Source organism: Vigna unguiculata, chromosome 9 (genome assembly GCF_004118075.2).
Source record: "Vigna unguiculata cultivar IT97K-499-35 chromosome 9, ASM411807v1, whole genome shotgun sequence".
Lineage (NCBI taxonomy): Eukaryota > Viridiplantae > Streptophyta > Magnoliopsida > Fabales > Fabaceae > Vigna > Vigna unguiculata.
In genome coordinates this window covers 37,546,540-37,564,168 of record NC_040287.1, presented here as the reverse complement: position 1 = coordinate 37,564,168, position 17,629 = coordinate 37,546,540, and the positions used below count along the sequence as shown (strand labels likewise).

Genomic DNA, 17,629 nt, shown 5'->3' with positions numbered 1-17,629 from the left:
ACCAAAGACGAGTTCAGTGTATGTCTAAGGGCCATAATTCAGCAAGTCCTTTTCTTATGTACGATAATTCACATTATAATCATTTAGATACCCAATAACAGAGGCCTCTATGAAGACGTACTCTTTGTCCTTCTTCCCCATCAACCTCCATTTTACACTTTGTCAAATTCTCAATCTTCAAACTTACACCTCTCATCATTCTCTCTCAATCTTAACTTAATACGAGCATTAGGTACTATTACCATAAACTCTCAACTATATAATTGTGCAAGTCACACAAATAAAAATCTACCCTTTTGGTAAATGATCTCTAAAATGTGTCAAAAAAATTCTTTTTAACTCTTTTTTTCTCTCATTGCCAATTGTAAAACTAAGATGCGTTCGATAAGATTCTGGGGGATAACAGAAAAAGGAACGTCTTCATTGACAAGGTAATGGCCTTCTCTTTACATGTGACAATTTCACATGGAACTTAACCCATCTCCAAGGACTCTCTTTTTTCTCTTTCTAGAATCTGGCACTGCCTCAATATATGATGGAGGCCTAGCTACTTCCATAACCAACTTTCAGAATCCATCATATACTTTCCACTTTCCCAAATTTTACATTTCTCTCGTGCCATTCCCTTTTCTTCTTCTGTTGCCACCAACCTTCTCTTTTGCCTTCTCCACACACAACTCCTACCACTCTTCTCGTGAGAAACCTAACTTCCACCATCAAATATCATATCATAATCCTATCACCACTTCACAACACAGTAACTACAATGAACACACAAAAAAAAAAAAACTTTATACATGTTCACTCCTATGTTGTTAAAATATGTATGCAAAATTTCCTTAAAGCGTTGTCATGTCCTCGTATAAAGTCACTAACTTTGTTGTCTTGGTTTTGTGCAACTTCATATTTGGAGCCAAAAAGTCTGGAATAAATGAATTATGAAGATACTAATATATAACGGCCTAGCTATAGCATAAGGGTGGGGATACGAAGAGAAGAGAATACTACTTTAAAAAAATGGTTGGTTCAGTGTAATTTCCCCAATCCCATCAAAATCGTATAACCAGAAAAAAATTCGAAGTTATCACACACAAAAAAAAAATGTCTTGCCACTTGAGTATGGATGCATTGTCTACACAATTGTGCTTTTATGTTTTATGTGCTTTTCTGGTAGACAAAATATAAGTTAAAATTCCAATTAAAAGTGAGAAAGTTTATTATTATATAAGAATAAAACTTATGAATCAAAAAAATTTATGTTTTGGATTAATGTTGTGGATTGAAGTTAATATCAATATTTTACACGTAAATTGAATTTATGTCTAATTAATATTATATCTCTCTGATATCATTTCTTAAAGGAATCATACCTAATCATTATGTAAGTAATTTACTCATGATATTGTAATTATGTCACTTAAACTTTTGGAAACTCAATTTCAATTCTGTTTTATGTTACTATCGTTGTAGAATCATAATCTCTCAAATTCTAATTATGGCAATCCAGATTTAAAGTCTCAAGCAATGTGAATAAACTGTGATTACATGTAGAAGTAATTTTAAACTTGTGTGACAATGAAAGAAAATATGTGGTGATTTTACAATGCTCGAAGCATAGATAAAGTAGTTGTCCTTGGGAATGATTGCTATCGTATACATTCGTCCTGACCCAGCCAACAGGAATTTTGAGAGCCAATCCATTGAGAATCTTTGCTCCACTTGCTCCTCCTCATCACATTCAAAATTAGTTTTTGGTTAGTGTGCCAATCAGATTTTAGCACAACTACACCTTATTCAACCTTTTTCGCCAATAATAATTATTCTAATGGCATCTCTTATTTCTGCCTTTCTTTCCCGACCCTTTTCTTTATTCAACTTTATACTCCACCCGTGTCCATCTTCTATTTAACTTGGTAGGTCAAAAAGACAAACCCTAAGGAACTTTGTGGGGGTAATGTTTCCATGCAATCACCAAGGACCACTTTGCATACATGAACAATGATAAGACACAATTCAAAATTTCTTATTCAATCCAAAAATTTTATGTCTTTAATTTTAGTGAGTCGATCACCAAAGAGATATAATTTCATTATATATGGATTTAATTTACGGAAGAAATTGATGTTATTTTCAACTAAAAATCTTAAAATAACAATTTTATCTATGTTTTTCTTGTATGATATTTAACTTTTTCATTTTTGTTTAACGTAAAACTTAAATTTAGATTTTCAATAAATTTAATGTCAAGATCGCGTGAATACTATTTTCATATACTTTTATTTTGGGTTAAATATGTCTTTGGTCCATTAACTTTAAGTGAAAATTGGAATTAATTCCTTTTCAAAACTTTGGTTTAATTTAGTTCTCAAACTTTAAAAATATGTGTATTTAATTATTTTAACCAAATATTGTTAAGTTTATTTGAGGTTTCAAAACATTTGAGAAACATAAACAATCTAATTAAAATGACTAAATTAATGTATTTTAAAAATTGGGGCAAAGTTTTGAGAGGAGAATAATTTCAATTTCCACAGTGACAAAAAATATATTTTATTTTATTTTTTACGAACCATGGTTATATTCTATTACCTAGATTCACAATTTTATTTTTATCTTTGAAGCACAAATGCATATTATATTCCATGGAGCACAGAGGAAAGAAACGGTGAATAAAGTGCATGGTGAAAGCTTCCTATTCACAGTTTTGAAAGCTCTTTATTTCGGCCAATAAATGATTTGTGGAAGGATCATTATTAACACTCCAAAGATAATTACTCTCACAATGGTCAACCAAATTTTCTTATTATAGCTTAATTTGCCATTTAATTATGCGTTTGACATGTGGACATGTTTCAACTGAGTTATGAAAACTACAAAACATAGCTTTTCGATTGGACATATAGTACTTGAAATATAAAGTTATGTGTGTAATGTGGTGTTGGTAAAACATTTGTTAATATCATAATTCTCATGTCTTTAAATAAATTGATTAAAGTCATTGTTGTTTGAAATGGCATTCTTAGTCACTTCATTCTAATAATTTTATGTAAATTTAACAGCCAACTAAATATAATTTGGTTGGTCACGTTAATAAGAAAATATTCCTCTTCGAATAAATCAATTAGCAAGCATTTATGTATCTTAACTAGAAGTAAATAAATAAAATGTATTCGTAAAATAAACTGAATATTTTGAATTTAAAATTCTAAGAATGTGACAATCCGTTATAATATAAATTAAATTATAAATGAAAAATAAATAAATAATTGCTGAAAAAAAAGAAGGGAAAAGTTCATTACATATGTAACGAAATTCATTTATTAAAAAACGTTATTTTTTCTTTATTTCGTTCATAAGCATTCAGTGATAAGGATAAACTCCTTAGGTTGGCAAATAATCTTATAAAATGCGTTTCTATTTTTAATGAAGATTAGGTATGTAACTAAGTTTATTTTAAGTATCTTACCGATGTTTAACAAAGTGAATGTTCAAAAAAGTATGGGTGGTAATGCACGCTGCCTGGCTTGATTAGGAACACCTCACACTTGACCTATAAAATGCAAGTTTTGTCGGTTACTTCCGTTTTGAAATTGCAGGTAAAAAAGTTTGGCTCGTTCCGCATAGGTTCTGACTCGCATATTGCACTATTTTTTTTTTATTTCTTATGATAAAATTTTTCGGTGTTCAATTGAAAATTTTTAGTAAGTTTACAAAATTAAGTAAAAATTTTAGAGAGCTTAATGATTAATTGATAATCCAACATTTTTATTATATTTATATTTGTACTTTAAAGTGCATGTTGAATTTTTCAAATTTTAGCACATTCAAACATACATAATACTTGTCTTTTCACTTATATATGACTTTGTAATGTTCACGAAGAAGTTTAGAAGGAAGTAAGCAACATACACAAGTGTAAGTTTTTTTTATGTGGATCGTGGACTAGTTTGTCCCGTCCCGCCTCTGACCCGAGTAGATTATGGATTATGCAGGTCAAATTTTTACAATCCAGCAAACTCAGTAACATAATAACCTAATAAATTTTATCATATTTTATCTTATATTATTATTAATTTTATAGTTTTATATTCTTATTAATTTTATAGTTTCATACATGATTATTATAAAATATGAAGTTATAACTTCTTTCTTTTTATTTTTGTCTACTCAACAATCGCATTATCATTTACTTTATTTCTCTTTTATTTTATTTTTGTATCTGTCTTTTTTTGTTTTGCTTCACTCAATCAAAAAGTATAATTGTCCCTTAGTAAAAAGTCTAGTTAAATTCAGCATCGTGTTAAATATTTATGAACTAAAAAAATGTTCATCAACAAATGTGGTATACGAAAAAGAAAAGAAAAGAAAAACGCACGTCAATTTTTTGTTATAGTCTTTTTATGACCACTTTTAAAAAGAAGATATGAAAATTTGGTGAATCAAATTAAACTAACAATGTCTGCATATATCATGCAATTTAAAAAAAAAATCAAATAACATAATCCAAATATCATTACAAGCTAACGTGTTTGCCTAACTTAAACAGAAGTGTAAGGAGTGATTTTTATTTATCGGTTTATGCATCCATTCAAGAAATAGATATTAGAAATATATGCGTTCCACTTTCGAAATACTTAAAATAATTTGTCGCTTTTTTACACCAAAATAAATATATTGGAAATTTTAGGCCTTGGTCACTTTTTTTTAATTAAACAAAAAGTAAATACTTAATAGGGAAACTTAGAATAAATGCTCTAAATTTATTGTAATGTATATTGCGTTTTGTACTTCCCTAGTTGCGTTCCGCTACAAATGGAGGGCAATATTATTTAGATACGTGCAAAATAATATTTTAGTAATACATGTATGGCGTAATATTCCTTGTTTGCCAAACTAAGTAAAATGTATTTTAGCATATTTTATTTTTTATTCATAAATACAACTATTTTATTATTAAATATAAAAAAAAATCTCATTTGAATACAAGGTGCAAGTACAAAGTTCTTTGTTATATAGCACTCAAAGGACAATCGTATATCATTAAAAGGTATATATATATATATATATATATATATATATATATATATATATATATATATATATATATACCAAAAAAGATATTGAATTTAGAAAAGAATGATACAAGATGTTGTTTTTTAAAATATAAACTCTTTATTCCATCTTACAAAAAAAAAATATTGAATTTATAAAAGAATGGTACAAAATGTTATTTTTTTTAAATGAAAACTCTTTGTCCCATCTTCTTCTAGATGTACAATTTTATTTATTCTCTTATCATCACATTAACATTATGTATTTGGAAAAAAATTGTTTTCCCAAACTCTATAAGCTCATTATTTGAAGAGAATCAAAGAATTATATCATAAAAAATTAGATCGTTAGATTCATTATTTATCTAAACAAATGGATTAAAAACTACACATTTGCACACATTCATTACCTCAAAAAAAAAAAAAATTATGACAACTTTCCAAATACACATATTATATTTGTAAACTTATCCCAGAAAAATCTTACTAATGTAAAAACCTACTAACATATACCATCAACAACTTAATGAAATTAAGACAATTCATTGTATCTATTCATTAAATTCATTATACGAACTTATTTAATTTTATGACTACCTATTATATTAATTTACTTATGACCATTAGTAAAGTCATTATATATCTCACTTCTGAATGGATTTCAATATTTAGCACGACAAAATACAACTAAGACTATATGTCATTTGAATATTTGTCACCATAATCATTCATTTTATCATCGATGTAAATATAAAACATATTACTCAATCTCTATCATCTCAAAACACATAAAAAAGCCAATATAATTATATATTTACATATTTTTGTAAAACAAATAAAGAATAAAGAATATTATAGTATACTAATACAAATACAAATACAAACACTTGTTATCTACATTTCTAAAACAAACAAAAAAATCAATTCAATTAAAAAGTTAATATAATTATTATTATAAGGAAAAATAATTATAATTAAAATGAAAATTATAATAAAAATGTATAAAAACATACTTATAAAGAGATTTTAATTTTTATTAATTATTTTTACCATAATTTTTCGTTAGGAATGTCAAATGAACTTGATCGATAAAAAATTTACAAATTGATTAAGTATAAATATAAAGTATAAATATAAGTATAGATAATACATAATTTTTTAATTTAAATAAGGAGATAAAGATGAGTATTTATAGAATTGTTTTATTCCTGTCCTCGTATGTTTCTGTCTCTATTTCAAAATACTAAAGCACCTATAATCTACTAAATAATCTACAATATTATATTAACTTTTATTTGATTTGTAGCTTCATACTTATTTTTAACATACTTATCTTTATTCAATTGTTATTATTCAATTGTTATTTGATATTTATATATTTTTTTCAGAATTTAACATTTAAATTAAATATTTGATATAATTATTGTTTTTAACTTTTATAAAAAAATTACTAAATTAATATTAAAAATCATAAATATTTATTTTTGTACAATTTTATACTATTAGATATCGAGAACGAGGATAAAATATTTAAACCCATTCTTTCTCGCTCCATTATTATGACTATTTTTAGTATAATCGAAGATGATATAAATTATAAGTTAATTAAATTTAAAATAACAAAAAATAAGAAAGGTAAAAAGAAATAAAATGTATATAAAAATATTATAAAAAATTATTGTCTATTATTAATTATTATAGATATACATTTTCTTGACTTAAAAATAATAAAATAAAATTCTGTTTATACTTTAAAGTGTTAGTACTTAATAAGCTATTAACTTTTATTTAACAAATATAAGGTTTTCAATAAAAAATTTTAAAAATGAAATAAAATTTGTAAGTAAATGCAAATTAAATGAAACTATAGACATGCATCTATTACTACTAAGTCAACGATATAATATCAAACAAACATTAATTCTCTTAATTTTAGTATCATAGTTATAATATTTTACCTTTTATATAAACTAATGATCATTAAAAAATATATATAATTTCAACCAATAATAAAAAAAAATACCAGCCAATATGATTTTTATAATGTAATTATTGTGAAAAACTGTACATAGCATAATTTACAATTGTTATTTTTTAAAAAGAACACTAAACATAAAATTAGTTCTTAACGTATCTATTTTCTATTATATATATATATATATATATATATATATATATATATATATATATATTCAAATTTACCTTTTTCTTTTTAATATAATCTATTTTAATTTTTAAATACATCGAAATGCTCAAAAGACAAAATGAAATGATGTCACGTTCTGTTGCTGCATCTTTGGATGTTTCTTTCACAACCTATCCGATTTGCGTTACACTATTTCTCCGCGTTCTGTTGAAATTTATTACATTTTCGTAACAATTTTTATTTTTCATATAACATTATTAGATTAGATCCTCACTTAAATATAATATATCTCATTCTTAATCTCTATTTTATAAATTATAAATTAATTATGCGAATTTCTAATCTACATTGAAAAGCTGCTTCAACTAACCATGCACTTAATTATTATCATTAATTTAAATGTTTCTCTCAATTTATATATTTAAATTTCAAATACATTTAATTAATGTTTTTGAAGTATAATTTTTAGCATATAAATTAATAATATTTGTCGAAAATCATTTTATTAAAAATAAAATCAAAATCTCACATTATAACCTGACTTTTAAGATTCAACGTGACTCAAAATTCACTTCTGATTTTTATAATTTTCTTACATCACTTCTTATAATTTTCTAAACACAAATTGTGAATGAAAAAAATAGCCTTTATTATGAGAATAAGAACATGGAAAGTGCAGAATGATGAAACATACACGTGGTTCTGTTTTATTGAAAAGAAGAATTTGTTTGAGATAAACAATAATAATAATAATTAAGAAAGAAGAAAAAGATTATTGCGCAATGATTTAGGTTTTTTGTGTGGAAGAGTGTAATAATGATTTGCAGTGTTGCGTGATTCATCTTCATTCTCACTTATTTTCCTCCATTAACTTTTTCTCCAAATGCAATTATGCTTCCATTTTCTTCTTCAAATAAAAGACAACACCTATTTTTGTCTATATATTCCATGCCCAAACAATTAACCAAACTCATTTCTCTTTTTCAAATAAATTTAAAACCATAGGGGATAAACTTCTTATCTATATCTACTTTAATGACAAGAAAAAAAAAACTTTCAGTTTAGAATGTCGGTTTAAGCAACTGATTAATATTCATAATTACATAATTTCATCCATCAAATTTAAGTACAACTTTAAATATCATGTCTAATAAAAATAAGAAATTTCAATATTAATAAATTTATCATTTCAAAATTTTAAATTGAAGATGGAATTAATCTTATTATGTAATTCTAGTAGTGATAGTATTTTCTTAAAAAATATTTTATATTAAAATTCAAGCATTAAGTAAAAATAAATATTGATTTTGAAAATAATTTGGTAACTTATTATTTTAAGGTTTTATACATGAAATATTCTTACGATCCAACATTTTAGTTATTGTTATCATTCTTGATTTTCTTGAATGTATAAGAAACATGGATAGTCATATGTTATTAAAAAATATAAAAATAATAATCTTAATTTCACAATTTTTAGACAACTTATTTTTACATAATTTTAGTAAAGAAAAAAAAAATGGTATCTTAAACTATGTATAACGTCTTTTATGATGTGTTCATTGTTGAAGGATGTTGCAGAATAATCAAGTTTTTGAGTTTTTTTTCTCACCAACAGATCAAAATCGTTTTTAAAACGTAGATTTTAAAACAATAACGTGATTGGTCCAGTTTACGCGTGCCCTAGTGGTAGAATTAAGGTGAATGCATGAGAATTTAATTATTCTTCATTTTCACTATTATCATAAAAATACACATAACTTTCCTTGCTTTATAGTAATTTACTCTTTCGATCCTTAAGCACAGAATAGTCATATATATTTTTTTAGGTAAATTAAAATTAATACTTCATATTGATTTATTATGTCTTTTCTTTTAAAATAGAATAATTTCCTCTTTATTCTTGTAAATCGTTAATTAAGAATATATCTAAAAGTTTATAGTTTTTAAAGAAAAAAAAAACAATTGATTTCCTTTTCTCAAGAGTCTAAAAGAATAACTCTAATAGAAAGTTATAAAATCAACATATAGATAGGGACAAGGATTCATTTATCAAGGAACAAGTGTCGGCAAACCTAATTAATTGATCATTAATTTTTTATGCATATGTAACTATTAAATAATGGTCATTAATTTTACAACATTTTTCATACAATTTAAAGATTATACTTGATTAATCAACTTCATCATAAACTTTTTAAAGTCATCGTGATTGCATATTAACTTATAAATATTTATTTAATTAATTTTCACATGTTAAATAATCAATGGCACTTGACTTAATGGTTAAAATATAGAATATTATGCAAATTCAAGATGAATAATTTTGAATTTGAAAGAATTATTTCCAGTTAAAAGATTCCATGTCTTGTTAATCCATATAGTATATATATATATATAAGTCACAAACATTCTATCATGTTGAAGAAAAAATAGGATTAAAAATGTTGCTTTGATTCTAAAATTTCGTGACAAAAAAAAATGCCATTTTTAAAAATAAATAAATGTTCATAGAAATATTAATAACAAAATAATATTAAGAATGTGAGTTCCAAAAATAGTAGGTTTGTATAAGTATGTCGAAATTATTATTTCCTCTCAAATGGTTTTAAGTAACATGCTTGTAACATTACTAAAAAAATGAGGGTAACATTACTTTTTTAAGAGAAAAACTAAGTTTTGATGTTATTGCTAAATATTAGTAAAGAGGGATTTTTAAGTACATCTTCTAATCTAAAATTTTCTGTAAATATAAACATAACATATTAGATAACAAATTAAAACTGGTACGTAAGAAGGATATATATACAAAGACATAAGTTAAAAATACAATCATATATATTGTGAGTAATAGTTTCCAACAAAACTAGAATGCCACTTTACATAATAAAAAATATTATAAATTAGCACATATTATTTGGTTATATGATAAATAAATAAACAAAGTAAATTAAAATATTATTGGGTGCCGACAAGGTTTCATCCTCTAAAGCAAACAATATATCGGAAACGTGGTGGTTAATCTTAGTAATGCCTGTCAGACCTGCGGTAGGAATATTGGCGTGCAATTTAAATATTTCTTCCTCCTCTTATCCTCTGTGGTGTGTTTTAAGGACAAAACCGTGACGGACTTAAGTCGGATCAGAATATAGACTTTAATCCATGACTCTAATATCATATTAAGCAAACATAATTCAACTTTACAAAATCCACTTCCAAAAACATTAATTATGTATTTAATAGACGATAATAAGATAAAAAGAAGTGTTAGAAATGAAGAGAGGGAAATTAATGTGATGTGGAAAAGTAAAGAACGTTTCCATGAAAAAGGGGAAGTAGAATAAGGTTAATTGAAAGGAAAATACCTACCCCTGATAGCATCAATGAACATGGGAGGTCAATGCAGAAAAGTGTTGGATTGTGGTACCCACCACCACTACTACATCTCTTACACCTACAACTTCTTTACCTATTGCCCATTGCAAACACAACCACATTCATTCATTCACTACTCATTCATATATATATATATATATATAGCACCCCCATAAGCCACTGCACCCTCTGCAACATCTTCTTCTCCTTCTCTTTCTTCCATTCTGATTGCAACACCACCACTCCACACCTTCCAACATGGGCGGTATCAGCCTTGAGGAAATCAAAAACGAGAACGTTGATCTGGTATTCTCATTCTTCTCATTCTTCGGTTAAGCACCAACCACCATGTTTTTTAACTTTCTTCTCGCATGCACTACAACCTTGTATGACATGTTCCTCGTTTTCAGTCTTTCTTTTATGTCAGAATTCCAAAAGTAAAGTATACAAAATGATCACCATTCTATTGATTTTGATTACGTGATTTTTCCAGAGACTGTATATATTGTTTGTTTCATGATCATAAAAAAAAAATATTTTGCTTGTCTTATTTACCTGTAATTAAGAATGAGTTTTACGTTATATCTATATATATAAATGAATATTTATTGGAGTTGTGAATTTAGGAAAAAGATGGACCCTTTTTCCGCGTGAACCAGAAACCTCTTTTTACGCTAACAGTTCCTTTCGTTCCCGAATCTTGCCTTGTTTATAACACTTTGTTTGTACGCACAATACGAATAAATGAACTAATATTTTTTATTAAAAGTTATCATAAATTTTAATTGAATTTTGACGTGTGTATTTTTATTATACGAGATTATTGCAGTGAAAAAACGTTACGTGAGTTGAATAACTCTTTTTTTTATTTTATTCTATTTATATGGATGTATAGTTAGCATGAGATAGATGTTGATTCGGAAAAAAGTGACAACTACTGTGGCACGGAAAGAAAGGAATCAGCTAGCTTCTGACGCGTGTCCCTCACACCATCACCATATTCTATTTCCATGCACTTTTTCTCTTGCATACGAATTAGTATTATATCAAAATATTGTTGCATGCTTAATTTTAGAGAAAACACGTTTAATCTCACTGGTAACTTGTTCAACAAGTGCAGGCAACTTACAAAAAAATTCAATTTTTTTTTTCTGATTGTGATGACGTGCACCCCTGATAATTCTGAATTTATATTTTTTAATTTTGATTATTTGTTCTTGAGTTTAAATGTTGTCAACCAGTTCAAATTATCTTTAAGCATCGCTTTCAAAATAATTGTCACAAAATGAACAATCTTGTTAAAAACTGAATATAATTCTGAAATGATTGTTCATGAAATCAGCTTTAAAAGGCTGAAAAACTGAAGCAAAGTAAACCATCTTTATAATTGGAGAAATAACGAGACAGTGTCACATAATTGCAGGAACGAATTCCGGTGGAGGAAGTGTTTGAGCAGCTGAAATGTTCAAGAGCAGGTCTAACATCGGAGGAAGGAGCCAGTCGGCTTCAAGTTTTTGGACCAAACAAATTGGAAGAGAAAAAGGTTTTTCTGTCTTGTTGATGTTTGTTCTTGTGTCACAGAGAAGTTAAGTTTGGTTTTCATCCCTCACTGAATTGTTGTATGGTGAACAGGAAAGCAAAATTTTGAAGTTTTTGGGTTTCATGTGGAACCCCTTGTCATGGGTTATGGAAGCTGCTGCTATAATGGCCATTGCTCTGGCCAATGGTGGAGGAAGGCCTCCGGATTGGCAAGATTTCGTTGGTATCATTGCTCTCTTGTTCATTAACTCCACCATCAGTTTCATCGAAGAAAACAATGCTGGTAATGCAGCTGCTGCACTCATGGCTGGTTTAGCTCCCAAGACCAAGGTAACCTCAATCTAATAATCTAAATTTGTACCATATATCATGCATCCAACATGAAGTGTTTTCAGATTTTCAAGGGTCACTTAGATTCCCTTGTCATTTTTTGGTTTTAAGCAGAGTTTTGTCAAACAGTTTCAAACTGCTTGGTAGTTAAGTGTTAATCATATTAAGTTTTAAAATCTGAAAAACATAATGAATTGATAGATGTTTCCTCATCTTCTTTGTTTTCATCTTGTTCAAACTCTCTCAATTCTACACTCATCTTAAATTTTTGCTGTTGCCGAAAAAAAAAATTCAGGTTCTGAGAGATGGGAGATGGACAGAACAAGATGCTGCAATTTTGGTCCCAGGAGACATAGTCAGCATCAAACTGGGAGATATCATTCCTGCTGATGCCCGTCTTCTGGAGGGTGATGCTCTGAGTGTTGATCAGTCTGCTTTGACAGGAGAGTCTCTCCCAGTGACAAAGAATCCCTCTGATGAAGTGTTTTCTGGATCAACCGTGAAGAAGGGTGAGATAGAAGCAGTGGTGATTGCCACTGGGGTGCACACCTTTTTTGGCAAGGCTGCTCATCTGGTTGACAGCACCAACCAAGTTGGTCACTTCCAGAAAGTCCTTACAGCAATCGGTAACTTCTGCATTTGCTCCATTGCGGTTGGAATAATCATTGAGCTCATAGTCATGTACCCAATACAACACCGCAAGTACAGAGATGGGATTGACAATCTGTTAGTTCTCTTGATCGGAGGAATTCCGATTGCCATGCCAACTGTTCTGTCTGTCACTATGGCTATTGGTTCTCACAGGCTTTCACAGCAAGGTGCCATTACAAAACGTATGACGGCTATTGAGGAAATGGCAGGAATGGATGTCCTCTGCAGTGACAAAACTGGGACTCTCACCCTAAATAAGCTCAGTGTTGACAAGAATCTGATTGAAGTTTTTGCCAAGGGTATTGAGAAGGATTATGTTATCCTTCTTGCAGCCAGGGCTTCTAGGACTGAGAATCAGGATGCTATAGATGCTGCAATTGTTGGGATGCTTGCTGATCCAAAGGAGGTAAATATGTCAAAACAGTGCTCACTGTCATTTGGGATAAATGAAGATAAAAGAAATATTAATTTAACTTCTACTGTGAATTTATCAGGCACGAGCTGGTATCAGGGAGGTCCACTTTCTTCCATTCAATCCTGTGGACAAGAGGACTGCTCTAACTTACATTGATTCTGATGGAAATTGGCATCGATCTAGCAAAGGTGCTCCTGAGCAGGTAAATATGTGTTCTGTTACCTTACCACTATTTGGTTCATTTGTGAACATTTTAGATGAACAATGTACTTCTTTTTCCTGGCTTAGATATTGAACCTCTGCAACTGCAAAGAAGATGTCAGAAAGAGGGTTCATGGAGTGATTGACAAGTTTGCTGAGCGTGGACTCCGTTCGTTAGGTGTTGCTAAACAGGTTAGCAAAGCTGATATTTAACATTTCTCTTCTCCAACCCATTAATTATTGACTACCCTCCTTCATCTATTGCTGTTTGCATGGTCTCTGCATAACAGGAGGTACCTGAGAAAAACAAGGATAGTCCTGGTGCACCATGGCAGTTTGTTGGTCTTCTACCACTTTTCGATCCTCCAAGGCACGACAGTGCGGAAACCATCACAAGAGCTCTGAACCTTGGTGTGAATGTTAAGATGATTACTGGTAAGATTGGAGGGAGACCATTATTTCTTGTAGTTCATGTTTCATACTAAAAATAGAATCATGTAGCTTAGAAACTCTTTGTGGGCTTCTTGTTCTCTAGGTGATCAGCTTGCCATTGCCAAGGAAACTGGCCGAAGGCTTGGGATGGGAACAAACATGTACCCATCTTCTTCATTGCTTGGACAAAGCAAGGATGCTTCTGTTTCAGCTCTTCCAGTTGATGAATTGATTGAGAAAGCTGATGGATTTGCTGGAGTATTTCCTGGTAGGTCCTTGTCCAGGATAATAATCATCATGGTACTTGATAGCATCACACTGTCACACATTTTTTTGTTTTAATCCATTTTAGACATCCTTTTTCTTGTTCAACGTTCATGGCTTCGTTGCAAGCTGGTGAAATGGGACTACGTAGTACTTACTTTAACAATACTAACCTTCATGGTGACATGTTTCATATCAAACAACATTTTATTCATGTTTTCTTCACACTATGACATGACAGAACACAAATATGAAATCGTGAAGAGGCTTCAAGAGAGGAAGCATATATGTGGAATGACAGGTGATGGTGTCAACGATGCCCCTGCATTAAAGAAAGCAGACATTGGAATTGCTGTTGCTGATGCCACAGATGCTGCTAGAAGTGCTTCTGACATTGTCCTCACCGAACCTGGTCTGAGTGTCATTATTAGTGCAGTGCTGACCAGCAGGGCAATTTTCCAAAGGATGAAGAATTATACTGTTAGTTTCCTTGCATGCATAATTTGATTGATTGACTTTATTTAATATCTTAACAACCTAACTCAGAAGTGTTGATTATGGCAGATCTATGCAGTGTCCATCACCATTCGTATAGTGGTAAGTGCAGAAAATGTTAACTCAAAAAACATGTCAACATTTTTACAAACACATATATATACGTGGTTCATGTAATTTATGTGATCTACTTCTCTGTGGCAGTTTGGTTTCATGTTTATTGCATTGATTTGGAAATTTGATTTTGCACCCTTCATGGTGTTGATTATTGCAATACTAAACGATGGTAAGATAATCCTTATTTAACCTTCAGGCTGTTTATATAGACTATTCTGTGAAAAAGTTTAATTTGATTTCATTCACCCCTATTACATAGGTACCATCATGACAATTTCCAAGGATCGAGTGAAACCATCTCCACTGCCAGACAGCTGGAAGCTGAGGGAGATTTTTGCCACTGGTGTTGTGCTAGGTAGTTACTTGGCACTAATGACAGTGGTATTTTTCTGGCTCATTAAGGATACCAGTTTCTTCTCGGTAATAGTTTATAGTTTTGGTTTTCCTCAATATTATCACCACCAAATGGAGAAAACTGTAAGAGCCATAAGCACAATTTTCCCAATTGCAGGACAAGTTTGGTGTGAGGTCTATAAGAAATAGCCCCGGAGAAATGATGGCAGCCCTGTACCTACAAGTCAGTATTATAAGTCAAGCACTGATTTTTGTCACAAGGTCCCGCAGCTGGTCTTATGTTGAAAGACCTGGTCTTCTCCTACTGAGTGCTTTTATGATTGCACAGCTGGTAATCTAGAATCTCCTATTATCAGCACCTAGTACATATAGTTGTTTCTTACTTTATCTTCTGATTGTGTGATTGAAGAGCAGTGTCATTGCGTTTTGTCAAGAACCTGGTCATCATGATCTTTCACATGTCACTCACTTCCCATCCACATCCATCATTGTTAAAATAATATAAACTGAAGCACTAAAACCATGTAGCTAGAAAATATTTACATCCACAAGAGAAAAAATAACCACATCTCTAACTAAACTTAGCATTGAAACGGAATGAAAATCAATTCAATGGTACTCCACTATGTGATTGATCAGTTCAAAAATATTTTGGCATTTTGGCTTTCTTCTGTGGCTATAATAATTTGCTTCATGATTGATAGGTGGCAACATTTCTAGCAGTATATGCTAACTGGGGCTTTGCAAGAATTGAGGGAATGGGATGGGGTTGGGCTGGTGTAATCTGGCTCTACAGTTTAGTGACATATGTTCCACTTGATATACTTAAATTCGCAATCCGCTATGTTCTCAGTGGGAAGGCTTGGGACAATCTTTTAGAGAACAAGGTAATATGTTCATCTTTACTATTATTATTTTTATTACTAATGGCATTGTTGATCTTTAAACCAGAAACTTCAAAACTCAAAACTTGTTTATCACAGACTGCCTTCACTACAAAGAAAGACTATGGAAAAGAAGAGAGAGAAGCACAATGGGCAACTGCACAGAGAACTCTTCACGGTCTTCAGCCACCTGAAACAACCAACCTTTTCAATGACAAGAACAGTTACAGGGAGCTTTCAGAGATTGCTGAACAAGCTAAGAGACGTGCTGAGGTTGCTAGGTAAGACACTGAATCCACTTCCACAGTGCCATTGTGTGGCATAAATTTGTGTGTGAAATGATTGATGAAGAGACAACATATAACTCCACAAGTACTTTTTTTTATTTTGTTCTCCAATCATAGTTAGAGTTTCATCTTGGTAATCTGCATTAAACCTTTATTACAGGAATTACACTTAGATGAAACTCTAATTGTAATTGGAAAACATCAATAAAAGCACCTAAGGAGCTATATGTAAGTTGTCCTTCATGAAGTGGTAATTATCAAATAGTGATAATGTCTTACAGAGATATTTCTTATATTGGTTTACAGACTCAGGGAGCTTCATACTCTGAAAGGACATGTTGAGTCAGTGGTGAAGCTGAAAGGACTTGACATTGACACAATCCAACAGCATTACACAGTTTAAGAAGCTTGGACAATCTTCAAGAAGCCACTCTGGTGCTGTCCAAGAACAAAAACAACAAATATAATGAAGACCTAAGTTAATGTGTCTTTATATTAGGATGAAGGTCCTTTTGTGAAAATTTGAACGGTTACTGTTCCTTTTCATCTGTGTCAGTAGCTCAAGGAGATGCTATGCTCTTTAGATACCAAATAACATGGTAGATAGGATTTACTTACGTCTTATTTTGAGAGTGTTAAATGATATCAAGGTCACTGTTAAGCTCTCTTTTTTTTTTTTTCTGATGAACAAAACTCGATATATTTCCCATCTTGATCAACGTAGCTCAATAATGAATTCAACTCCGTGTTCCTTTTTAATTTGTTCGTGTTCAGCATAAAAGGGACAATCAATGGATGGTGGAAGCACCTAACAGTACCTCACGATTGAAATTAAACAAAAGAAAATAATATTGGTGGAGTTACCCATTAGAGGTGGGTTTTGAGGAATTTAACAAAATGTGTTTTCTTTGTTTATTATAATTGATACAGCAGATAGAGCAATTGGATGTGAGAGATAACGTTAATTGGGAAGTGCTAATCTGAAATCAGATAAGGAAGATGGATTCTGATTCTGACTTATAAAGAGATTATTCCCCAACCCAACTCCACTGCATAAGATGGTCCGTCCTTCTGTACGTTTCTTTTTT

The 17,629-nt window shown here is 30.1% G+C and overlaps 1 protein-coding gene across 2 annotated transcripts; it reads left to right on the top strand.

The window, feature by feature from the left end:
• The first annotated feature begins 10,618 nt into the window (after positions 1-10,618).
• On the top strand, positions 10,619-17,282 carry LOC114164691 (plasma membrane ATPase 4-like). Of its 2 annotated transcripts, XR_003599584.1 has the most exons (17): positions 10,619-10,878; positions 11,996-12,115; positions 12,205-12,441; positions 12,737-13,498; positions 13,587-13,709; positions 13,796-13,900; positions 13,999-14,143; positions 14,244-14,408; positions 14,646-14,884; positions 14,969-15,001; positions 15,104-15,185; positions 15,276-15,436; positions 15,528-15,701; positions 16,075-16,257; positions 16,354-16,535; positions 16,702-16,769; positions 16,848-17,282. XR_003599584.1 is itself a non-coding variant. In XM_028049436.1 (16 exons), exons 1-16 carry the CDS (start codon positions 10,831-10,833, stop codon positions 16,942-16,944), a joined length of 2,856 nt encoding a protein of 951 aa, XP_027905237.1. In that variant the 5' UTR covers positions 10,619-10,830; the 3' UTR covers positions 16,945-17,282. The 2 variants fall into 2 exon arrangements, 1 of the variants encoding a protein (XP_027905237.1); XM_028049436.1 differs by lacking the exon at positions 16,702-16,769.
• Positions 17,283-17,629: the final 347 nt, after the last annotated feature.

Excerpts from the sequence above, each read along its gene's own strand:
- LOC114164691 (XM_028049436.1), top strand. The coding sequence starts at position 10,831 with ATGGGCGGTATCAGCCTTGAGGAAATCAAAAACGAGAACGTTGATCTG. Across the intron at positions 14,144-14,243 it reads GAATGTTAAGATGATTACTG|GTGATCAGCTTGCCATTGCC; the intron begins GTAAGATTGGAG and ends CTTGTTCTCTAG. Across the intron at positions 15,437-15,527 it reads AGGATACCAGTTTCTTCTCG|GACAAGTTTGGTGTGAGGTC; the intron begins GTAATAGTTTAT and ends TCCCAATTGCAG.